Raw genomic sequence first — 26,088 nt, 5'->3', positions numbered from 1 at the left:
CCCCGGGTCATTTAGGGAAACGTAACCAGCATAATAACGAATATTTGCAGACATCATGACCAGTGACAAAGAACGCCGCATACCTAACCCAGGCCTAATCCTCTCAGTGCCTGCAAGAGGCAGATTTATTGTCTGCCTGTGACAGGTGACGGGACAGTCTCAGAGAGACTGAGTGACTTCCCTGAGACCACACAGCTCCACAGCAGCCCGTGCCATCCAAGGCTGCTGTGGCTGTCCTGCATAGCCTTCCAGTACAAGTGAAGCAGGCCCAGATTTGTCACAGGGCCATCACTGATATACCCGCCTGCACAGAGTGAGGACCCTGGCCTGCCACTGCTCAGAATACAAACCAAATGGATTTGGGAGGGTCTTTGTGGCAGACAGAAGACCATTTTCTTTACCCAAGTTATGTATCCTCTCTTCCTTAGTGCCCTTCATGCAGGTGGCACAGCGTGAGAGAAACAAAGGAAGAGCATCACCCATGAGGGTTTGGCACAAGGCAGGTACCCAACTGACTTCCTATGCTTCGGTGCTACAAAGCACCCTGCCCGTTTTCTGCCTCTTTTTTACTTTCCTGCCTGTTGCTTCCTTGAACATTGAGATGCATTTTATAGAGAGGAAAGAGAAAAGAAACTATGGTCCTGTGTGCAGAGGTGAATTCTTCGAGGATTTTCAGCAGGAGTCAAGTGTCTGGCCTGACATTGGCCTTGAAGCAGGAGTCGGCACAGAGCCCGGGCACTCCCGTTATCACCCCCGCGGCGGCCACCAGTTATCTCAAGTCCACACCTTGCAGCCCCAGGTGTCCCTCCATCCATCACTGGCCATTGTCTGGGATCCACTCCGCTTTCCTCCCCACCTCCTGCCCAATGGCCCCTTGTTAATAATCCAGTTTGTTCACATCCTGGAAACGATCTGATCCTGGCCCCTTTCATCCCGAACACCATCCATCCATCAACCGCTGGCTCCACACGGCTTGGTTAGGAAAATGAGAGTGGGGGGGGAGGGGGCCAAATACCAGATAAAACTTCTCAGTGTTATCGCTAAGGAAATAGAATGGATAAATAGATCTGTCGGACATGTATCATACCACCCGACAGCCAAGTCTATTTGTTAAAAACAGGCTAGGATGGGAGGATTTATCTCATATTTTAAGCTGTTAATACAGGAAGGAGACATATTTTTCTTTATCTCTCCAGGGGAAGGGGGAACTCGCAAGGCCACGAATAAGGGACTTTTAATTTGATTTGATAGACTTTCACTAAGGTGGAAAGGGGTAAGCTTGCCCTTTAAGTTGTGTCTCCAGGGCTGTCCTCTAATGTTTTATGAAGGTCACGGGATCCAGGAATCCTGCTCACAGTCTTGCTTTGAGTCACTTTCTTACAAGTTGCTACAGTCAAACATGAAGGCCTTGCTAGTCTTGGCCTTTGGCACCAAAGGGTTAAGAGGAGACTGGAAGGGTGTATCTTAGTCGTTGGGGTTCTAAGAGCCAAGAAGACATAAGAAATCCCTGTCTGTCGTGGAAGTAGCTGGATGGGGCAGACAGGCAGGCTATGGGGACATGGACCATGTAGGAGGACAGTCATGCAGGGACATACACCTGATGGACTGTGTAACCATAGGAATAGCTGGGTTGACTTTCTTGGAAAGGAACCTAAGTCATGCCTCAGAGAATGATGGGAGGAAAGAGGAGCTGTGGTCAGAGGTAGGTAGACAGGAAGACTAACCACAGAGGACTCTGTACATCATACCAGAGATACTAGGTTCTGGAGCAATGAGTTTAAGGGTATCTGAAGAAGACAATGAGGGTACAGTGATCTACAGGCCTTAGATCAGAGAACCTACTGTGAAAGCAGCCTTTATGATCATAGAGCAGAGAAATCCCGGAAAGGTGGCGAGGAAAGGCTCGGAGATGCAGCCCCTGCCATTCCCAGAAAGGCCAGGACCACACGTGAGGCCCACACTCACTATCCCCAGCTTGTGAAGGACATGCACCACCCCAGAGCTGGCAGAACAACCATGGGCTGCTAGTTGTGTGACTGCACTGTCGTCGGGGCTCGGTGTGCCTCTTCCTGGGACACATACCACTTTTCTGACTTTGAGTCTTTCAGGGCTCTGCTGCCTGGCCGTCTTTCAGTTGCTGTCCCTGATTCCTAGACTAGACTCTCTTTATGGATCCCCGGGGTTCCTCCTGGTCAGGGGCCATTGCCATTTCCCGCAGGCCTCCTCTGTTAGACTCTAAGTCCTTGTACTGGTGGGTCTGTGCACCCAGGAGTGGTCTCTGCAGCAGATGCCTCTGGAAGTTAGGCTAACACTTTATTGTCTTTTTTTTTTCTATTTCTCTTTCCTTTTCAAATTTATTTTTATTAGTAGTATTATTTTTGTTGTTAGATTAGGTTTTCTGGAGGCAAGAACCACTAGCGAAGGAGTGCGATCACTCCAGAAGCTGGAGAATGCCTGGAATAAACTGTCCCAAGTCTTACAGAGGAACATAACCCTCACAGCTTTATTTGTATGTGTGTGTATGAATGTATTGATTAATCTATTTTCTTCTTGAAGTATTAGATTATGTGGTACTGTGTTATAGAAGAACATTTTCATGCATGTATAGGATATCAAAACCCAATATGGACAAGTTCAAGAGAACCACCATATACGGACTACCCAAGCATGCTTCAGCATTGCCAGGGTATAAATTTCTTTCAAATTTTCACAGGATATTAAGCATATTCCTCCCACATATGTCCCCCTTTTTTCGCCCCCTCCTCTCTCATTAGTTCTCTTTGTTCCCCTAGATAATTTTATGTCTACACTTGGATTTGTTTTCCTATTTGTGTGTGTTGGCTACATGCACGCAGTGCCCACAGAAGCCAGAAGAGGGCATCAGATCCCCTGTAGCTGGAGTTGTGGGCGGTTGTGAGTCCCCTAAGGTGGATGCTGGGAACCAAATTTGGGTCCTCTGGAAGAGCAATAAGTACTCCTAACAACTCCAGCCCCTCACTTCTACCTTCAAGTCATACATACAAACATGACGTGATGTATCTACGTACAACCCAGGAACTGTCAAATCTGGCTTTTGAGACTGACTGAATTAATTATTATGATTTTTTGCTGTTGCATCCATGCATCCATTTTCTTCCAATAACATAATTTCATTCTTTAGGGCTGGAAAGATCATTTTCTTTATGAATGCCTCTGTTTTTCAACACTTGGGTGGGTTCTACAATGTCGCTATTGTAATTACAACTATTGTAATCAATTAAATTTATTTATATTAGTGACCTCTTTCAAACTTCAGGCCCTCACAATGTTAAGACAATAAACTTGTATTATTATTTTAAAAAATAGATTTTCTTTGAGACAGTAACTGCTCCTACCCTAAGCTGGTCTTGAACTTGCCCCTACTCCTCCTATGCCTGCATGCTCAGTTTATATAGTCTGGTGATTTGAATAACAACAGCCCCCATAGGCTCACATATTTGAACACTTAGGACAAAAGACTTTTTGAAAGGATTGATCTAGTGGGTGTGGCCTTATTGAAGTAGGTGTGGCCTGGTGGTGTAGGTGTGGCCTTTTTGGAGGAAGTGTGTCACTGAGGGTGGGCTTTGTGGTTTCAGAAGCCCAGGCCAGAGCCTGTGACACTCTCTCTCTTCCCGCTCGTTCCCCTGTAGATCCAGATGCAGAATTCTCAGCTGCCGTCTGCCTGCATACCACTATGTTGCCTGCCGTGACAACAATGAGCTAAATCTCTGAAATGGTAAGCCAGGCCCCAATTAATTGCTTTCCTTTTCTGAGTCTCCCTGGTCACGGTGTCTCTTCCCAGCAGTAGAACACCAACGAAGACATGGAGTGCTAAAGATTGAACCTAGGACTTCATGTGCTCTAGGCAAGCACTCTATTAACTGAGCCCCATTCCCAGCCCTAGCCTGCCTGTTTCTGAAGTGGAAGGGTAACAGTGGAGCCTGCCTTCGGGGCAGTGGAATGCCTTTCTCTTAGCTGGTATCCCCATCTCTCCCTTGGGAAGCAAGCAGCTTCTCCAAGGCAGCCCTCATTTCTGCGTCCCTCCGAGTCCTTTTTCTCCCCCTTAAAGGCTTAGAAGCTCAGCTGAGCGTCACAGAGTGCAGACTCTTTAGATCTTCCTCACAGAGAAGAAAAGGAAGACCGCCTCTCTCTTATCACTTTCCTCTCTGTCGTTAATTTACTTTTCAAAAGACACATTGTCAAGCTGAAGAGTATAACCTTAAACTGTGTGTTTACACCCCATGCCCTATAAAACCTGGGGTGATCAATCTCCTGAAAGGACCTAGGGGAAATGTACTGGAGAGGCAGGTGTTTTGAGGGCGTGAATCACTGCAGTGGAAGGAGAGGCTGATGTAGTAAAAGGTCAGTCACAGCTCCCTTGTTTATCTGGTTTTGGTTTTTGGTTGGTTGGTTGGTTGGTTGGTTGGTTGGTTGGTTGGTTGGTTGGTTGGTTGGTTGGTTTTTCGAGACAAGGTTTCTCTGTGTAGCACGCCGGGATTAAAGGCGTGGGCCACCACTGCCTGGCTTATTTTAATTCCTAAAACTGCTGGGGAAAGAGTTCTGTGTTTAGCTGGTGATCTGGCCTCACGTGTGATCCTTTAGTCTCTTCCTGCGAAGCTTCCCTCCTGCTCCTAGGCTTACTACGGTGAGCCCTGACAAGGCTCCTCCCTGCTTCATCTCCTCCCCTGCCCTGAGCATCACAAGCTGTCCTGTCGAGCCAATGGCAGACAGTGTAGAGCCGGGGAGCAGGGGGAGCAAGTGCTTGAAGCAGTGCATGAAATATCTGGCCCACAGCTCTAACCCATGAGATGTCATTTCCTTACCTGGGACCTAGACCTCACAAACAAACCTTGAGAGGGCCTTTTTAAGCCTACATAAAATAGCAGAGATCAAGCTTTCCGGCCCCTGGCCCTCTGCGTGCCACACACCCCATTCCTTGTGTGTGGGCATATAATGACCCTTCCCTCTCCGCGGTGGTCAGCCTTGCCTGCGCATGGAATTGCCAAGGGAACATTGAAAACTGCTGATGGCTGGCTTCTGCCCCCGGTGGTTCAAACTTAATTGGTCTGGGATGCAGCTTGTGGACATCAGGGTTTAAAAAATTCCCCAGGTGATTCTTATGTGCAGCCAAGGTTGAGAGCTTCAGAAGGACTGTTTAGAGCAAGACTGAAAGTCCTCGTCAATTGCCCACTCGGCCTCTTCCACTTGGCCCCCAGTCCCTCGCTAGTGTGTAGCTGCTGCTAATCACCAAATCGTGAATGTGAGCTAATTACGGATGTAAGCTGATTTTAAAGGGGGAAAAGCACACAACATCATGATGGAAAGCAAGAACGGAGCCTTTTTTCATTCTTTCGGGGGAAAGAACCGAGTTTATTTAGGTAAGCCTCTGAACCACATGTTTTATCAACATGGGAATAACAATCATGATGCTAATAGCTCTGTGATGGCCTCCTACACGTGATTTTATTTTTGCTGTCTTTTCCACCCTCCACCCCCAACACATACACACCTGCAAGTGCCCCCCCCCCCCCCCCCCCGGCTGCCGTGGTCTTTCTCCTCTTCAAGCTTTGTCCCAGGCCGGATTTCTTTTTCACAATTCTCTTCGCCGATAGTCCATGGACACGTCCTTCCAGGTCCAGTGGAGCCTGCGCTGCCTCGGCTACACACTGCGGGAAGATGCCGTCTCCCGCTTGCTCTCCTTCTGCCTTCATGTGTGAGCTACATACGTTGATGCCACCCATTCATCTCCAGCAGCCTAAGGGGCTCCTCTTTTTTCATGGGTACAGTCAGTCCTCTGTTTCTGAAGGCTTCACAGCTATGAAATCTACCAACTTTGAAGAGAAGGCAAGGTTAAGCCTGGGATGTTGGCTTGGCTCGTCTTTCATCTTAACACATTTTGGAAGAGGGAATTTAGGTCGAGAAAATGCCCCCACCAGCTTGGCCTTGTGAGCAAAGTCTGTAGCGTATTTATTAAATTAGTGATTGATGGGGGGGGGGGGGGGTGGTTCATCGCAGGGATTGCCATCCCTGGGCAGGTGGTCCTGGGTGGTTTAAGAAGACAGGCTGAGCAAGGCATGAGGAGGAAGTCAGTGAGCAGCATACCTCCATGGTCTCTGCTTCAGCCTTCCTGCCCTAAGTTGCCTTTATGATGGATTGTGATTGGGACATGTAAGATGAAATCATCCCTTTTTCCCCCAAGTTGCTATTGCCCACGGTGTTTTATCACAGCAGTAGAAACCTGAACTAATGCAGCTGGCAGTGGTGTTGAACACAGGTGCATGGGAACAGCAGGCTGGCTGGTGGGATGGGTTCTTCTCGGGAAGGGCAGGGACTTCACGGAATGACCCTTCCAAGTCCCCCCCCCCCCCACAGCTCTGGGAGGTTGCCCAGTGCAGACCTCACCGTAAACTGGTCTGCTCACTCGTCCCAGTGACTGCTGCTGACTGGACCCCTGTGACCTGCAGTGCACAGACTTAGCATCTGAAGATACTGTGCCAAATGAAACCAGCCCAGTTTCTGCCTCTGGATAGGATTGCTTCTGGGGAGAAGACAGATTAGAGGGTCATGGGAGAGGTGGTGGGGTCTGAATGATGTTGGAGTCTCTCTAAATCCCTCCTGGAAATCCTCTACCTGGTGTGGCATGAGGAGGCTGAACTTTGAGGGGTGACTGAGTCATGAAGGCAAAGTTCTCATGACCAGGACTAGTAAAGCCCTTTAGGGAGGTCCCAGAGACTCCCCAGCTCTCCACCATGTGAGCACACAACAAAGGGGCATATATAAAGTGGAGCACAGCCTCCTGAGACCCTAGACCTGATGGAACCTTGATCTTGCAGCTTATGCCCCCCCCCCAGAAACATGAGGAACAATTTTCTGATGTGTCTAAACCACAGCTGGCTTATCTAGTAAGATAGAAAGGTGGCTCTGAGAAGTATGGGGGTGACAACCCCCCTGAAACAGAAAGGCAGCTTGGAAACCAGTTAATTGGTAGAGGCTGAGAATCATGAGGTTCAGACGAGAAAAAGATGTATGAGTATATGAAGAAGATGGTCTTTGTTGCCTTGCATTCCTTTGGAACAGTAATTCGCTGTCTTCCCAGGCTGCATCCAGAGGTACTCAGCAGGCCCGGGTCTGTGTGCTCTTCCCTGGGCATGGGGCACCTCCATTCTGGGGTGCAGGGTTGTTGCACTGTCTCCTCCTTTCCTGGGTACCGGCTCTGCATTCTGACCAGGAGCTCCAGCAGCTCCAGCGGCCATCTGCTTTGACTCCTGCAGGAAAATGTACCAGAGGAAGAAGAGGTTAGGACAGGAGGAGCAGCTGGCTGCGGGTGTCGGGCAGGAGGTCACCTGATAGCTCCAGAATGCTCTGCAGTCCCTCCTTGGGGAAATGCCCTGGGTAGCCAAGCAAGACCTCTGTGCTTGCTGCCTCACGGTTAATTTGAAACTCTGGACAGAGGGAGGAGAGGCCACTTGGGAGCCCATCTCATGAAATTGGAATCCACGGTTGCATGAAAGACGGATGGCAGGGCAAGGCGGGAAGCATGCTTCTCTGGGGACATGAGGCCAAGTCACTGGAGGGTGTAAGGAACTAGAACTATGGCCATCCTGCAGCTCCAAGGCAGAGAGACAGCTAGAGGTCTCTGGAGCAGATTGTTGAGGCTCTGTATGTGAGTTTTGAAGCCAAACCCTTCGGAGTCTGGCAGTGGGTCCTGGGATATGACAGATTGCCTGTAGGAAACTTCCAAATGCTTGCAGTGAGTGTGGAATCTAGAAACCAAGCACCCAGGGTTGCTGGCTCCACTGGCTACGTCTCTGCAAGTCCCTCTCCCCCAGGAAGGCTAAGGTTTTGACTCTACAAGAAGTACGGACTAAACTAATGAGAGTTGCTCATCATTTTCTATCAGTACTTCTTTTTCCTAAATTAAATCTTCCATGAACCTCACATCTAATTCAGATGAAAGCAGAGCAATTCTGTTGAAGCAAGGGTGACTATTGGGCTCACCCTCCTCCCCTGGGGCAAGCCCTAGTCCCCCACGGATCCTCAGATCTCACTGGGAACACCATTGGATTCGATTATCTCCAAGTCCCTTGCAGCACTGTAATTATACTCCCTGATGGGGAAGCCACAGCGGGATTCCTTGTCTTGTTTCTCCCACCTCTGTGACACTGACCCTGGTGGCAAAGGTTTGCTGGGAATACTCCCAGGGACTCTAATGGGTTTCTGTGAACACTGACAGATTTCTCTGCCTTAGTTCTCCTTGCCAGCTTAATCTCTGTCAGTCTGAAAGTTGAGTGAGATGGCCATGAGGCCACCAGATGTCCGCACCCTGCTTGGAGGGGTACTGAAGTTCCGGGCAAGGCTGGCAGCTAGCTGAATGGAAGAGGAATGAATGAAGAAGGATTGAGATGTTGGCTATAACACCCCCCTCCGGCCTCTACCCTCACCCAGATCACTGACATCTTACACCTCCGCCACAGTGTGGTTCAGCAGAACTGTCTGACCTTTGCCCTGTGAAAGATGTGTCTAAGTGACCCCTCTTCTCTCTATCTCTCTGCTGTGTGGACCAGGCCCTAGAAAGGGAATAATTAGAATGGCCAAGACAGAATCACAAGTGTGTCTTGAAGTCAGGCCTGACTGAAATCCACAACTGGTTAGCCCACACTTGCTCCCCACTCCCTTAAGTGATTGTGACTGAGATATCTCATTCAAAACTTTGGGAACACTATGACATGAGACGGACTCAATAGTGAACATTAAGTCAAGACCGTGGGTCCTGGCATTAGTCTCCCATGGTCCAGCTCTCTGTTCCTACCTTCTCCAGTCGCATGAACTTCAGCAAGTTATCTAACCTTCCTCCTGGCCCAGGCTCCTTCAGTAAATGATACTAACAAGAGCATTTATCTCCGAAGGCTCTTGTGGGAACATTTAGGCTCACACACAGGATGTGCCGCTATGATGCCGGCTTGGAAAGAAGAGTCATTATTTCTGTCAAGTGGCCTTTGGTCCCTTTGAGAAAGTTGCCTGACTGAAGGGGCTGCAACCGAGTGCATACCCTGCTGGTGAAATCAGAAGGGTCCCTGCGCTCTGGAGCTGGGTTGTCTCAGGTTGGAGTATCTTTCCCCTCCCCCCCCCCCACTAATTCACCAATTCCCAAATAGTTAGGCAGAGGCTTTCTCTGACTCCCAGGAGAAAACAGTGCAAGAGCCTTGAAGCTGATAGTTAATGGTAGTAGTTTTTATTCTCTGTAGCCACGTTTCTCAAATTTGGGCTTTCCCTCACTCTCCTGGGTCTCTCCTCTCCGAGTTCCTCCTCTGGAGAAGAGGCAGCAGTTTGAGATCTAAACTGTTCTTGAGCAGAGAAGGGTCCACCCCAAGTATGCTCTGTCCATAGCATCTGGAATGCAACAGCCTCTTCCTTCTGCTTGCTGACATGGAATCAGCTATGTGTTTTAGCTGGTTTAATCTTTAGCATGGCACGTGAGGACTATGCCAATATAATTTCATTTCATAGCATGTGCTTACGTGAATATCACTAACACTTAATTCAAAGGTATGTTTGACCTTGGAGTTGTGCTCCCTCCTGGAGATTCTCTCAAGATGATCTCAAGACAAGATCATCTAGGCTGTCACCTCTGACTAGTAAGGAAATTGCTGTCTGGGGTTCTTCCCAGCCAAGGGGAGTTGGATTATTTCCAGCTTCTGACTAGCATCTCTTCCTCATGTTGTCCTTCCCTTGCCCAAGTCAGAAGCTCAGAGACTCTTAGGTGGAGGCCTCCAAGAGGCAACCTTACCATCTCATCTGGGACTTCCTGCACGGTCGTACCCTTCCCTCCATACGTGCCACAGTGGATCTGGAAGGAAGTCCTCCCGCATTGCCATCATCCCTCTGCTCCATTAGTCCTGAGCTTTGATTTCAATGGGCATGCAGAACACATCTCATCCCTTCCTGCATGATAGTTCCCAGGAGCCCTGTCCTTTCTGAGCCTTCTCTGTGCCAACAATCTCCAGTCTTCCCCACATTGCCTCTTATACCACAGTGTCCCCACTTCGCTTCAGCAACATCTGATGAAGTACATGGAAATGAGCAGAGCTCCTGGCACATCAGAAGACTCACAATGCTAGCTCGTTACTTCTGTGAATGGGACCCTTTACTCTGAGGACAGATAAGTCATGCTTCAGACTCCGGCTGAGTCAGAGGCCTGCATGCTTTGTTTATTGTCTACCTATGGCTGTTGAGCCAATGGCTCCTACCCTCCCACGGGTTGTTATGGACACACTACCTTGTGATTTCTCCATCCAGACTGCCTCTGTTCTGTGTATGTGTTCTTCTATGATGGCCAAACGAAACTGATGTATGCATTGCTTTTGCCACCCTTTACGCTCTGCCTTCATCCTAGGCACCGTATGAAACTTGCTTTGTATGGCTGTTAAGCTAAAAACTTAGGTACTGATACACGCATTGATACTATTGGAGCTTGCTGGGCCTCCATAGGTTGGCAGTCCCTGCTTTTTAAGAAACCGAGGTGGGAGACCACAGGTTCAAGGTCTGCCTGGGCAACTTAGTGAGGTCCTGTCTCAGGATAAGAAGCGAAAAGAAAACTGGAGTGCAAACCACCATAGAGGAGTTGCCCAGTGCCTGGGCTCCTCTGTCCAGCGAGCGAGAGAGAGAGGGGGGAGGACTTCAAAAGAGATTTAGATGGAATCAGTTGAGACCCCAAGAAAGAAGTGTTTATGAAATATATGGGATTCATGTCCAGGGTCCCCCGACTTCATTCTAAAGGGAGAGAGTTTTACTCCTGTTGATGAATTTCTTCCATAATGCTGGCTAAGGGGTTGATTTATGCCAAAGTTATATACTCCTGGACCCCACTGGCCCCAACTTTATATCTAGTAGTAAGTAACTCCTTACGTATGTTATCTCTCCAAAAGACACATTTGACTCCCAGCTCTCAATACCTGTGAATAAAACCTTACTTGAAAATTTGGTCTTTGCTGTGAAAAATCCCATTAAGAAAAAAGCCACCTGGATTAGGCTAGGGCCTAATCCAATGACCTGCATTCTTACAGAGAGAAAAGCTGAGGGCAGGGGAGAACAATCATATGACTATGGAGGCAGAGAGTGGAGTGAGATGTCTACGAACCAGGCAACTCCAAGATTTGCTGCCAACCACTAGAAGCGAAGAGAGCCATGGGGAGTATCCTGCCCAGAGGCTCCGGAGGCCCTATGCCTCGTGTCTCTACCAGCAAACCTGGACAGCAAACCCTGATAGCAGGAGAAAATGGAAGAAGGATTAAATATAGGACGTGAACTATAAAACTCTTGGCTGTGGACTCTTAGGGTAATCAAAGAGAGGACCTAGGAAAAGAGGCTAAAATCTCAAAGGTTCCTTCTGCACTGGCCCTCAGATCCAGGCCAGGCTGGGGCAGGGTGGAGTGCATGAGTCTTACCCTCCAGCCCCATCTTCTCACAGGCAGCGCCTTGCCGGCCCCGGCTGCACTGACACTTGCAGCTCGTGCCCTCGAGTATGGCCTCCCCATTGTTGAAGCAGGGCCCACAGTGGCAGGCATTGAATTCCATCAGATACTGGTCCAAGGCCCGGCGCAGGTTCTGCCGCTTGGTCTCCAGAGGCCCCAGGTTTGTGTGCCGCAGGAGCTCGTGGATGGGCTGCATCTGCAGGTACAAGAAGAACTCAGGGATTCTCCTTCGGCTCTGCCCACCTTCTCGGAGCTCAAGGACTGGCTGCGAGGCTTCTAGAAAGCCTGCTGCAGAGGCAGATCCTCACCGCCATTCTCTGGAATGGCACTAAGCATGTCATCTCAAAGATGAGGAACTGGGGGCTCAGAGTGTGTATGTGACCAGCTCACTACCACATGAGCAGTAAGTGCAAGAACCATTCTGAACATGGATCCAAATAGCGCCAAAACTGATGCTCTCTATACGTCAGAGTAAGAAGATCACCTAGCAGCCACCTTAGCCAAATCACTTCTTGCTTCCAGAACTTTAGGAAGACAGAACCATGTAATGGGTTGGTTTCTACATAGTCGCATGTTTTCTAATGGCTCTGTCTGTCCCCCTTTAACACAGGCATTGATACAGGGACTTTTGTTGCCTTTGGAAGCAGATCCCTTAGTGATGCAAGCCCAGTGGTTTGTGGGTGGATGAGCGTCATTTCCAAGTGAGGTCACCAGCGTTTCCCTGTCTCCATTCTGTTGACTAGAATGAAGAATGTGCTGATAGGAGCATGTTGGACTGTGAGCGACAGGCTGTTAAACAGCATCACTGGACTCTGCACGCTAGATACCAGCAACACCCTTGTCCTGAAAACCAAACCCATCTTATGCCATTACTAAATGCCCTAAGTGCAAAACTGTCTTGGGCTGAGAAGCGATAGGACCAGTAGGAAGAGGACATCATTCTCCTGCTTCCTGCTATGGGGTCTTTGTCATGTGACCCACTGTACCTCCCTTCTGCATCTGAAAAAATGGGAATTATCACCTCGCCTTCTGGTTTTCCTGTGAGGACCCAGGGAGATGACATATGACACGGTTTTGTCACCTAGAAAAGTGGGATGAATGCTGCTTGCTGCCTAGCTGTATGGCTGAGGGGTTCAGTTTTCCTTCTAAGCCTGGGGACATTGCCTGCTCTTGAGAATCCTCATGACACAATGTAGGAGCAAGTGTAAGAAAACAGTATAAGAGAGAGACTAACATACAGCAACATACCATTCTCATTAGACACTGCATTAGCAAAAAGGCAGACCATGCCAGGGACAAGTGGGTGAGGTGTTTGCTGTGTGAGCTTGCAGACCTGAGTTAGAATCCCTAATGCCCTAAAGATCTAGGCACAGCAGTCACCTCCTGTAGGTAGCCTCAGCACTGGGAGGCAGAGACAAGATTAGCCTGGGGACTCACTGCCAGTCATCACCAAGAGCCAAGTCTTGTGAGAGATCCTTCTCAAAAAGTAAGGTAAGAGCAACAGAGGAAGACACTTGCCATTGACCTTTGACCTCTAATACATTTTCAAGGATGAGTGCGGCCCACACACAACAGCAGGCAGGGAGGCTATTCTGCCCTTCCACCTGCATTGCCTCTGGTTGTCTCTAGCACTGCCCTTGCAATGCTATGTATTTGCAGAAGGTCTACAATGAAAGTTTTCTCCAGGGCTCTAGTTTTACAAGGGATCAACCTGAGGCCCCAACAGGAGAAGCAATTTGCCCAGGTCAGATAGAGCTAGCTGCCCTGGTCAGTCAGAAGTCAAGGACAGGCACTTCACAGAACTTTGATGGGTTCCTGGAAATGTTGGCAGAATGACTCATGGCAAACAGACCTCGGTGAGTGGTCAGAGGCCATTGCGGGGACCTACAGACAGGGGAAGCAAGGGTTGGCTGGAGCCCCAGCCAAAAGATAATCAGTAACTGGGAGATCAGGGAACTGGGCCCGTTGTGAGGATGTAAGTATGAAAAGGGCTGCCCAGGGTCCTGATTAAAGAAAACTTTTGGTTCCAGTTAGCTGGAAAGCCCCACCGGACAACTTCCCCTTAACCTTGAAGCAGACTCAAGTCCCTCCCCTCTTCTCACGACCCTCAGGAAATGTTCCTGGGGAAGGTTGGTGTTTTTTTAGAAGTAGAGAGGGATAAAGAAGAAAGGATATTAGAATTTCAGAGCTTAAAATGTATTAGCAATGATCGTATCCAATTTATAGATAAGCAGAGTCAGAGAGACAAGCAATGAAGCAACATAACATAAGCTAATGCATACTTAACACAATGTATATAACACAGAATAAAACAATATGACCCATGAATTCACTCAGTCTAAGTATCAGCAGAATAAAGAGTTTCTGCTGACACCATTTCTACTTTTCTAATAATTCCTAACAGGTTTGCTTAAGAATTATTAGATCCTGTGATCTATCTATCCATCCATCCATCCATCCATCCATCCATTATCCATCCATCCATCACCTATCCATCCATTCATCTATTATCCCATGTCATCCTCATCCATCTATCTATCTATCTATCTCCTCTCTCTCTCCCTCTTCACCCTCTTTTTAAAGCATAAAACTGGCTTTATTTCACCACTCTAAAACCTGTCTGTGATTTAGTGTGTTGACATACATGTCTCAGGGGGTAGTGAAAGTTGTGATGGATATTAAAGGGTTAATGGGACGTGGCTGTCATTTGCTTGCTACAAACTTTTATGCTAGTCTGTTAATTCTGGGGACCTGTTTCCTCATTTAAGATTCCCTGAGTATCCCCTTCTTCAACTTTATAATCTAGCATTCTTTGTTATGTAATTCACGGTGGGCTAAAAGAGAAGGAATAGACCAAGGTGACACCTGGAGGCGGGGATGAGCCATGATCCGAACCACTCTTCTCCCCACCCCAAACCCTGAGTGCTTCTCTCCAAAGAGAGTTTCAGTTGTCAAATTGGGCCCTGCCTTCCCTTTGGAACTTTTGCTCAAGGCAAAAACAAAGTCCACATCTTGACTTTGAAAGCTTACACCACACCACACACACCACACACACCACACACACACACCACATACACACACATTCTCCTGACATCAATTTTACACTTTTTGCCCAAATCCGCTAATAACTTGATGATAGCAATTTTCAGACCCTCTGTGAATGACAGGCACATGAAAGTGGTCCCTTACTTATTGGAGAAGAAATGAAATCAAGGTTAATCCATCCGACCTTCCTTCTTCCCAGAGAATGGGTGTTAAAATGGTTTTAGGGTTAACTGTCGTGATGTCTTAGAAGTGTCTGTAGACATAATATCTCTGTGTTTAGATACATGCAGAAAATGGGCACAGTTAGGGAGATAAGAATTGGGACAATGATTATACTTTTCTTAGAAGTTTGAACTCAGAACAGTTTTGAAAGGGCCGTCTTGACAGCTAGTGGAAGCCAGTTTGTAAGGAGAAAGACAAAGCCAGTTTTTTTTTTTTTTAACTTTGTTGGCATGTCAGGCCAGAGGACTCTTAGCTGAGGGGCTTGTGTGTCCCTGTGGGTTGTTTAGCAGGATTCCTGGTTTCTTTCTTTAAGTCCCCAAAGCACTGACCTTGTCACATTGCCTGGCACTGACCTGGCACATGGCCATATTTCCCCAGAGCAACAAAAGCACCCTACCCCATGGTAAAGAATCAGTGCTTTGTAATCTTTTTTTTTTCCTCCTAGACAAGGTTTCTTTGTCTAGCTTTGATTGTCCTGGAACTAGTTCAGGCTAGCTTCGAACTCACAGAGATCCAACTGCCTCTGCCTCCTGAGCACTCGGATTCAAGGCGTGCCCCCCCCCAAAACACTGTGCAACTAAGAATCCGTGTTTTAAAGAAGGTGCTAAGGCAGAGGCGAATGAGAGCTGAACACACAGTCCATGAGCCTGCCACATAGGCACTATCTGGCAACTCATTTAGTAGCTTAAGCAAGTCATTTGGCTTTTTTTCTGGACCTGATTCCTAATCTGTTCAATATTTGTTGACTGCCCCTTTAATGAAAACATGGCATTCTGAAGAACGGACTATCATTCAGCTGTTAAAATTTTACAGGGAGATGGACGCCTGTGGAATCACAGTAGTAAGAGAGGTGACGCCTCCCCAAAGCCTGTTCCCCTCATATACAGATCCTGGCCATTGATGTAGATCCGTGTACATGTAAACAGCTGTGGTTGTGGACCAAACCCTCAGACAGGCGACCAAGAGAAGATAATACTTGGTGATGAGAAAGGACTCATGGGTAGTTAAAGGAATATAAAGCTAAGCTTCATCGAGTTTTCATGGTGGATGTGTGGATTCAACTCTCCATGTACTGAAGTAGCAAGAACCAGTCTTGCATGGCGATAGAATCCACCACGCACTCTTCCTTTGAGGGAGCAACTGGGAGAAATGGTTGCTCGTTTGCATTCTGTTGATTTTAATTCTGTTGTGTTTAATGCACAATAGGCATTAAACATGACTAGCTACTGAATACTTTTGTCATACTGACCTACTTATAAAAAGTTATTTTTTTTCATATTTGTCCTGGTGGAAGGAGTGCTACAACTTGAAATTTTCTCTTTTCTTCTGTTTAAAGCCACATCCAATCATTCTGTTATAGTGCTACTTAACATGTAAACTGTCTTGCTACTCATATAAAGGACAGGTTTTTTTTAGTAACCTTTATAACCTTCTAATGAAAAAAAATATGACCTCCTAATGTACCATATGTAATTTTTAAATTCCTTTGTGCAAAAATGCAAGTTGGGGTCTCATGCCCAGCCCTGCAGAGCTTCTGGGATTGCCTTGGTCACCTGGACCCCAAACAGACAGTAAGTTTCTAACCCCAACTGTCCTGTGGGTCTGGTCTAATGCCACATCTTCCCTCCGGGCAGGTTTGGGCAAGGGCACCAGTTCAGTGTGCCGTTACATTTAATCTTGTTCTTTGATAGGCTCATAATAAGAAATCTGAAATGATCTGGTCGGCTTCACTTTCGTTCCTTATAGACGTAGGGTTTCTTCAACTGCGAAAAGACTTACCTCAAAATCGATAACAACAGGGTTATACTTTAATGATCTCCCCCAGGACCGGTACGTAATGATACTCCTATCTTCTGTCAAGACACTGCCCCAGTCAGAACTGCCACCTCGCACCAGAGAAATGATGTCCTCTACTGCCGAGTTCTTATTCTTTTTATCTGTCAAGAGCAAGGCAGAGTTAGCTTTTCTCTCCCAAACCAGAGGACTGGTGGTTAATTTCTACTGATGAGATTTTTTTAGTAGTGTTCATCTGCTTTCCTTAGAACTAGACCCATTCTTCTACGGGATCCAATAACCAGCAGGATGGGGTAGATAGAAACTGCGCATCCTCTGAGTGGAGCAGACCCAGAGAAGCCAAGCCAACCCAACCCAATGTGGACTTAGACTGGAAAGCTCAGTGGGTCAGGGGTTTATCCAGTGCCTGTTTGTTCTTGAATTCTCTCCCCACCATCTCTCTAACTCTCCTCTTTCTCCCCTTCCTCACTCTCTCCTCTGCTTTGTTCTTGCTCTTTCTCCCTACCCAACATTGCAGAGGCTATGGCAGATGTCACTGTCGCACTCAGTGAAGACACTGAGAAGCAAGCAGCTGGACGGGCTAGTCAGGAAGGAAAAGGAGTTGGTGACAAAGCATTTGCTAGGTCAAGGAGAGAGGTCGAGAGGTCATCAGAAATGGAGCTATTTGGTTTAATACCCAAGGCGTAAATAACCTAAGCGGGGGATTATAACTTAAGCCCATTTGGTATGCACTTTGCCTGCCTCATCATGTGCTGATTTCATGCTTCTTAGGTTCTCTGTCCCGCACCGGAAAAGATTTTGATTTGTATTTGACAGTTGAGTGACTGAGTGAATGTAAAAATCACCCACACTGATGCGTTCAAGAGATCCATTCACATCCTCTCACTACTCATTGTTCCTTGAGCCTGGACTTGGGAGTCATAATCTCTTCTCATGAGGACTTTGCCTACTCCCTCTGCACCATTCCCTGATGAAATGATAACAGGTCCTACCTAAGTGTCCCTTTTCACCCCATTCCTTGCTGGGGTCTTTGTCAAACCCTTGAAATCTGGGAAGGATTCTTAGACTATTGAGTATTAGTGCAAGCAGGTGGACCCAAAGCAGACCTTATACACTGGCCATGGTTTGGGGCTACTTAGCATCTGCAGTGTGAGAGAAATGGAATCAGCTGGGGAAGACAATCGTTTACATGAATTGAGTGTCCCAAGGAAAGCTGGCTTCTCTTTAGGGGAGACCCATTAATAAATACTTGCCAGTGTTAGCAGCTCCAGATTTCTCACAGGTTTGTCCTGATAACCCTCCATCAACGGTGAAATGGTCCCCAAACTCCAGGCCCAAGGAACCTCCGATGCAATATCCGATGTCTTTCGCAGTCACACCTACAGTAGGAAGACAGAAACCAAGTCCTCAGCCTTGGAGTGATCGAAATGACAGCTGCATGGCGCAGCCGGCTCAGGCTAGGGAGAGCTTCCTCTGGCTTTAGAGGCATCTTCACTTTTCTCGCCTGGACGGCCATCCAAACACCTGTAGAAATGAGGCATCCCTGGCGCTGCCCATACGAGTTGCTCTAGACTCTCAATTTTTTTTTCCTCTTTGCCATTCTCTTCCGAGTCTCCTTGGAGCAATGGTTTCAGGGCATGCCCCTCCCTCCAAGCCTGGTGTTCACCCCGCTTCACACAGGATATCCTTCAATATAAGGGCCCTCTTCCCTCCCACTTCACTCTGTCTGAACCCCACCCAAGCTCCTGTTCAAACACTTTACTTCAGGAAGTGTTTTAGGAGCACAATGCCCCTCACTCTCATTTGTCACTGTTCTTTTTATGCAGGAGCTCAGTCTTTTTTTTTTCCAAAACAAATGGTTGGTAATTGAAAGAAAAAAAGTGAACGTCATGACCCTGTGGGGAGGGGATGGAAGAAAAGGCTTACAACTTCAATCCCAGTTCACCCTCTGTGAACTCTGCCAAGGACCCCATCCCACTGACCTCAGCTTCTTGTTTATGGAAAGCAGGGATTGCTCCCCCTTAAGTCTGTAAGAGCTGAAGTGCTCTGTGACACTGACTGTCGGTTTCTGTACACCTCTGGAGCTGGATGGAGTGCCTGGAACAAGAGACGCTCTGAGCAACCCACTTAGCACCAAGTAGAGGGCTTCTTCTGCCATTTCCACTGAAGCACTTTTCATTTTTAATGCACAACTAATTGAGGAAGATTTAGCATATTTAATTGTTTTGATTAAAAAATGCTTCAACAGTGATAAACAAAAGTGGATGAAAAGAATTCACAGCCAGAAGCCAGAGTGATTGCTTCTGTGAATGACAGAGTGCCGTGGGATTAATGACGTCATTGCCTGATGAGTCGGGCTGGAAAGGGCTGGGGGGTGATAGTGCTCTTGAAGGATCTGCAGACACAGTGCCATGAAGCATGGGAGAAGGGCATTCGAGCTTGGTTTGAGCTGTGAGACTTGACTGCAGTGGCTTTGGCTTCTGAGGACCTCAAAGAATAGAATACCAGACAGTAAGGGGAGGAACGTGACTCAGAGACTCATAGAGTCGAGAGCTAAGGAGCCTTCAGACACCCAGCCTACAGTTCTATTTATAGTTGAGATACTTATGGCTCATAAAGGTTAATTAGCTCACCTAAGGCCATGCGACTGCAGGCCCGGAAGCTGAGATTCACGGGGATCGCTGTCTGGCCCTGAAGCCTGCAGCATTGTCACTATCTCCAGAACTGAGTCAGACTTAAGCATCCTGTTCTCTGAGAGAGAAATTTAGTAGGCACCTGCTGTGTACCATCCCGGCACATCACGTGCTGGCAATATAGCCATCTTGAGTTCAAACCCCTGTGGGTTGGATGTGACTCTGATTAGCTGAAGTCCTGTCCTTATAAAGCTAGCAGGGGCGAGGCAAGGACCAGCGGACAACAAATCTATATCAGCTCTGCAATGCGGCAGAGCTGATGAGACAGACCTTAACAGAAGTCATGAGAGATGCTACAAACAGGTAGTCACATAGAGCCCGCTGCGACACCAAGGACAACAAGCGCTGGGTCCGGTTGAGGAGCTTAAACCTGCATCCAAATGCAGGAACAGAAACCGATATTGGAAGCAAGGACATAGATCCCGGGAGATGGATGTAAAGGGTGCAGAGGCACAATGGGAAGAACACAGTAGGTTTGGAGTTGGTGTGGAGGACCAGTGTGGTCTAGACAGGTGTCCTGATCTGTAGAACACCCTGCCAATGTTCTAGACCTGTTCCGCCCACCCAGGTTCCACAGGGTGTCTTTGACTTTGGTCAGGTCAAACTAGACTTGCTTGAAACTCTTGAATTCTGAACTCTGGGGTTCATGGCCCCACACCTGACTGTGTGGATTAAGTGTAGACGTCTAGGCCCCATTTCCTTTCATTCTGAGTCTGGATTTTTGTGAAATCAGAAATCTGTGCTTTAAGCAAGGGCCTTGGATGATTCTCAGGTGGTGTCCAGGACAAGTAGAACACTGTGGTTCCACAGAAGATGTCTGGTAGCTTACTGAAGAGTCTTAGCACATACCGGTTCCGTCAGTGCCCCTACCATGGCCTTGGACATGGACATAGCCGTCACCTGCATCTCATTTACTCAGATTAAGAACTAGGAAAGCCAAGAGTTAATTCCGGTTACTAATCAGGATTCAGAAATCCCTCCTGAGACTGGATTTACAGTCTGAGAGAACTGTGACCCATTTGGGGGAAGTTGTAACATTCTACCCTGGCGGCAAAATACCAACCACACAGGTACCCCTGAGGAATGTGGTGATCTGAGCAGATAAGGCCTAAACTTCCGGACTACTCCCAGTTTATCAGGGTGATGAAGCCAGATGAAAATGATAACCAGAAAAATAAAGATATAATCTCGGATTCCCCTCCCAGGCTAGAAAAAAAAAATCAGAATCCAATAAAACACTTTCCTTCTGTAAACATTACTTAACCATTAAAATTCTTGAGAGAGGACAGAGATCCTGCAACTTGTGACAACAGATGGCCCCTGAGGACATTATGCCACAGGAAGGAAATCAGTCTCAGAAGGACAAGGGCTTCATGCTTCCCCTTTCGTGAGGTACCTAAAGTACTGCAACCCATTGAATTAAAGGGGATCCTAACAGATGCCAGATGCCGAAGGACGGGGAAAGGGAGAGTTGCTAATCAATAGACATAAAATCTCTGTTATGAGCTCTCCATCCAACACTGCTCCTCTAGTTAATAACACAATGTTATATGCTTACAGTGCCAAGAGGGTGTGTGTCCTCGGTGTTCTTATGATGATAAAGGCTTTTGTCGTGTGTGTGTGTGTGTGTGTGTGTGTGTGTGTGTGTGTGTTCATGTTCATGTGTATAAAGGCCCAAAGTTGATGCCAAGGAATTTAGGGAGTCTTCATGGGTCCATCTTTGAGGCTGAGTCTCTCAATCAAACCCAGAGCTCCCTGATATGGTGGGCTAATTAGTATTAGTTTTTGTTTTGTTTTCTTGTCAACTTGACATAAGCTAGGGTCACCTAGGAAGAGGGAACTTGTTTTTTATTTTTAAAATTTATTAAGTGACTAAATAAGCAACTTTTGACACAGGGCTCACTATGTAGTTCTGGCTGTCCTGCAAGTCCCTATGTAGACTAGACTGTCCTAAGACTCAGAGAACCACCAGACTCTGCCCCCAAGAGCTGAGATTAAAGGTGCGTGTCACTATGCCTGGCCCAGGAAGAGGGGCCTCAACTGGGAGGATGCCTCCATCAGATTGGCCTGTAGGCAGGTCTGTAGGGTGTTTTCTTGGTGAATGGTGGATGGGGGAGGGCCCAGACTACTTTGGGGGTACCACCCAGGGAAGGTGTTCTTGGGCAGTATAAGAAAGCTCTCTGAATAAGCAATAACGAGCAAGCCAGTAAGTAGTATCCTTCCCCAGACTCTGCTTCAGTTCCTGCCTCCAGATTCCTGCCCTGACTTCCTTTCCTATGGACTGATGTGGAATTGTAAGCCAGGATGATTTTGATCATGGTCTTTATTACAGATGCAATCACTTTATGTAATAGGAAGCAAACTAAGATAGCTAGGTATATAGAAAGATAATAGCTGGGTAGATAGATGACAGACAGACAGACAGATAGATAGATATAGATGGATGGATGGGTGGGTGGGTGGGTGGATGGATGGATAGATGGATAGATGGATAGATGGATGGATACAACAAGGCCTTCATCAGGCAGGCTATCATGGTTACTAGCATTTACTTGGGTTCTGGGGATCCTGGGGAATCTGTGCTCCGGTTCTCTTGCTTCTGCAGCAAGCACTTTAGCGGCTGAGCCACTTTCAAAGCCCTAACCTTTGGAACAGGGAATGTTTATCTGAGAGAGTAAAGATCTCTCCTTGTGCGAGTAATCTCTCTATCAGACAACTCTCTCTGGGGGCACATGCTGAGCGAGAGGGACCCAGGGGATTGGAGAAGGATTGTGTATATGAAAAGGGGAGGGTACTGGGATAAGAACTAGCATCAGATGAACGGAGACTTCCTAAAGGCGGCTTTAGGCTCCACCAGAGAGATTCCTCCTGTTGATCAAAAGCCAAGCAGAGATGAACTGATTCAGAGGGCAGAGAGAGCCCACCATGAAAAGGACCGATCAGGGGCTGCCTGTCTGCCAATGGAGGGGCGGGGGTCAGTAGGGAGGAGAGAAGAGTGGAAGACCTGAGGTCTCCTCATCTTTTTGCACTGAAATTCTGAAATGTTAAGATCACACAAAAATGCTTCATAAAATTATTGGGGGCAACTTTGATAAACACATAACGCTGTTTGGCCACACACAAGGCACTTTTGGAATAGAGGAGACCAAGGACAGTCAGTACGGGGAGACAGGTAAAGAGACATAAAGGAGGGCTCTGATGCACTGCTGAAGGCCTGAACAGGCTTCCTTGGGGATCAAAGGAGGGTGCTGGATGCAGGTGGGCAAGCAGCACTCGGCGGGAAGATGTAGGCTGCAGAGACAGAGGGAGAGCACAGAGGGCTCATGCTCCCAGCAACGGGACCGAACTCGGAAAGGCTGACCTAAACTCTAAAGGTGGGAATGGCCCCAAGGGTTCCAACTCACTCTAGTCTGGTGCCAAGAAGGGCTGCTTTAATGTCTGCTTGGCAGCCCAGGGGTTTCAAACAATATGTCTCTGGCCACCACGTCTGCTGTCTGCTTTGCTATTTGGCATGGCTGTGGTACGGGAGTGAGGGCAGTCCTCTCGCGGCTCTGTGAGAAGTGCAGGATCAGCAGGGCTCTGAGGGAGAAGCAGGCCGCTTGACTTCCGGGGTGCCAGAACACAGAGAGTCTCTGTCGCTGCTCAGATTAAAGGCATCAAGTGGAAAACAGATAGGTGTGATGCATTATTTATCTCTTTTGCAGCAAGCAACTACCACTCAGGTGACTGTGATCTCGCCACTGTGTTGCTTCGCGACACCGGTTGCCTGTAAAAACAGCCTCTCCCAAGGGAAAAGGGAATCTTAGCCATGATTCCGGCTGTTGCAGTGGGAAAGATCATTGGTTAGTTTGTGGCTGGACTGGTTGAGACAGGTTGGCTAACTCACCTGCCTTCTCCAAGCTTCCATTAGTCTGTTTAAACTCATGTGTCTCGCCAACCAGCTGACGGATGCGAGTGCTGTATGCCTTGCATGTGTTACTCCTTGTGGCCAGAGAGCCCTTTTGTCCCTTTTGTTGAGCCTTTTGGGCTCTTCTCCAGCTAGCCTTCCCCCCACTCCCTAGGGATCTCTACAACACTTCTGTGTCTCCCCTCCCCACCCCAGGACTTGTATTTAGCATACCCTAGGAATTTTTTCTTTTTCGTCCTTTTTTTTTTCTATTAGACTGGAAGTCATCATGAGGTTAAGAAAGGTTCAGCACAGATTCTGGCATGTTCCGAGCCCCCAGGAATGTTCAGGTACCAGCTTGTCCTAGCATTCCTAGATGATAGCACTAAAACATGTAGGGGAGAAGTCATTGGTATTCTTTTAAAGGAAGATAAAAACCAGAGCTTCGTATGAATCATGGTTAAGTCTCGGTAGTTGATGAAGGGTTGTCATGTGTTTGACGTCATCAGCTCATTTCAAGCGTCTGCGGAGCAGGGAGGGTTTGGTCCTATATGAGCTTACTAGAAAAGGGTTAGTCTGCTGGCTGAAAGTGTAAATCTGAAGCCATCAGCTGATAGTGAGCTGCTAAGTTTTTACCCTCAGTTCCCCTGTCTTTAAAATGGGAATAGTGGTTTCTGTTAGCAGATGCCAGAAAACAGCATCCAGCAGCGCAATGATATACTCAGTATACCTTGGCTAATATGGCTGGCTCACTCTCCCCAGGCTCCATAACTAGCAAACTCAAGAATGGGGTCTCCAAAAGCTAGACAAGTTGACCCAGATCCACAAGTGCCTATGTCGTTGTTGCCAGTGGCTATGCAGAGAAGCACTCATCACATGACACCAGGATCAGTGATGTCCCCCCACAAAGAGCTGCGCAAGGGTTGCCTTCCAGCCATGTCTTCATTACACAAGGAAACTCAGAGAACGGCAGCCATGTAGCGCCCTCACCGTGGCAATATTAGGACTGCAGCCCAGCCTTCTGCTTCCCGATGAGAACTGCTTCCGGTTCTCTGATTTTGCATGATGATATAAGCCATGCCAAGGAGCAGCATGTGGGAGGCCAGGCTCTGAAATGGTGTCTACATGAGCCGGAATCCATCTCTGACCGGTGCCTGTCTGGATAGCTGTTTGACGTCACTCTGCTTCAGTTTGTCTACCTAGAAAGTGGCTTTAGTGCGGCCCCCTCATGGGACTTTGATGACAATTCAATGTCTTAATCCATGCCATATTAACCGCTCACAGAAGTTTCATTAAGGGCCAAACACTGCCACTTACTGCTCTTGGGGGAAAAACTGCAGGCTGCACGGAGCCTCTGGGTGTCCGATTCTCAACATGGAAGATGTGAAACTGGAAGAGGCCGGGGAATCTGTGATAACAACAGGTTCTCTTTATCAGCGCTTAAATAGTATAATCTGCTGAGACATGGGTGAGGGCAAGCAGGAGAAGCAAACCCGGATTATAGGTAAATACATATCCAAGGAGGCTAGCCCAAGGTACCAAAGCCTATGCTCTCTATGCCACGCTATATTGCCTGCAAAGCTAAGGGTGGGAAGAATTATGATACACCTCAGATTTTTCTCCTTTAAGATATTTTCAACGATATTAGAAGGGGAAATTCAAAATCAGGACAAAGTCGGGAGGATAGTACTGGGTGTCTCTCAGTTCCATGGGTATGCAAATGACTTAAGGGGAATGGGGACAGAGCCAAGACACCAGGAGTCTGTCAGTCAATCAATACCATCCATCACCGTGAAGTCTGGTTGTCATGGTAACTGGGGATAAAGCCTGGAGCTTGTTAGAATCCAGCGACTGTCTGTTCAGGGTGACTGGTTGGTTAGCGGGCAGAGCAAAAGACCTGCTGGGCCCTTCCATACTGCTTAGCCATGAATATAGAACTCTTCACAATCAAGTCTTGGTCTAGCTCACCGCCCCACCCACTATCCAATGGACCTGAGACCCTTTAGGAAAACACTCGACTCTGCAGAGCATAAGGAAAGCTACAGAGAATGTATGCCAAGTAAAGGATTTGGACCCACCCTCCGCTGGGGTTCAGCCTGCATCCTCGGACAGGACTCTGTAAATTTACCAATAATGGGATGCCAATAGAAAGAGGTGCTACAATAGAGCAACACATATATCTAAGTCCAAAGGCTACCAAAGCTCTTAAAGACAGGCATGTGGCCCAGAAATGGAGACAATGAATGATTGCTTAGAAATTCCAATATAAGCCAGGCAGAGACCTAAAGATGAGCGAACATCAGACGGGTGGGGAAAAGGTGAGAGGGAGCACAGAATCCCAAGGAGCATGTAAGCACGCTCAGAGTTGAGTACACATCTCAGAACAGAATAGCAACCTGGATGGAGGTTCAGTGAAATCTGGACATAGCCATTACTCCCAGCATCGGGGACCTTCCAGGTTAGTGTTCATCTTTTCATGACTCTTGCAGCTGTATCCCCTCTAGCTTTTGAGGCTAACACTGACGTCATTGCCTAGGTACTGTTATCATAACTCTACCTGACACCGCACAAAGGCAAGCACAAGGCCTCCTCCAGAGAGCCTAGCAACGGAGTGAGCCTGGACACTGGCCTTCTAACATCCACCCTACTTCTTACTCCGACCACTCCCCTGCAACTCCCTGAAGGTTTGATGTCTTCAGAAGCTGAAAACTAAAAGGCATAGGAAAAGTGGCTTGGTCTCCCCTTTGAGCTTAGCCTGTGTCTCTTTCTATTCAAGAGCGGTGTTCTTAGGTACCTCCAATGAACAGCACAGTTCTCTAGGGCAGGGATCTGCATGCCGCACCTCTGCGTACCAGAAATCATGGCTGCTCAGTGCAGATTTGCAGCGTATGTGGCTGTCCCAGGCCTCCAGATTGCTCACAAAGGATTTAGGGATGGCTCATATTCTATAACATATATA

General features: G+C 47.7%; 1 protein-coding gene across 1 annotated transcript in view; it reads right to left on the bottom strand.

The window, feature by feature from the left end:
• Positions 1–5,997: 5,997 nt before the first annotated feature.
• Positions 5,998–26,088, bottom strand: part of C8a (complement C8 alpha chain) — a 56,843-nt gene continuing 36,752 nt past the window's right edge. The window contains exons 8-11 of the mRNA XM_050136142.1: positions 17,804–17,929; positions 16,536–16,693; positions 11,463–11,685; positions 5,998–7,283 (exon numbers count right to left, since the gene is read on the bottom strand). Coding sequence (XP_049992099.1) covers positions 7,132–7,283; positions 11,463–11,685; positions 16,536–16,693; positions 17,804–17,929 — 659 coding nt within the window. The 3' untranslated portion in view covers positions 5,998–7,131. The remainder of the gene's footprint in view (positions 7,284–11,462; positions 11,686–16,535; positions 16,694–17,803; positions 17,930–26,088) is intronic.

This window comes from Alexandromys fortis, unplaced genomic scaffold (assembly GCF_014885135.2).
Source record: "Alexandromys fortis isolate MF-2015 unplaced genomic scaffold, M_Fortis_MF-2015_v1.1 scaffold_13, whole genome shotgun sequence".
NCBI classification, from domain to species: Eukaryota; Metazoa; Chordata; class Mammalia; order Rodentia; family Cricetidae; genus Alexandromys; species Alexandromys fortis.
Note: the sequence above shows the minus strand (reverse complement) of the source record. Positions and strands in the feature narration are given on the sequence as shown.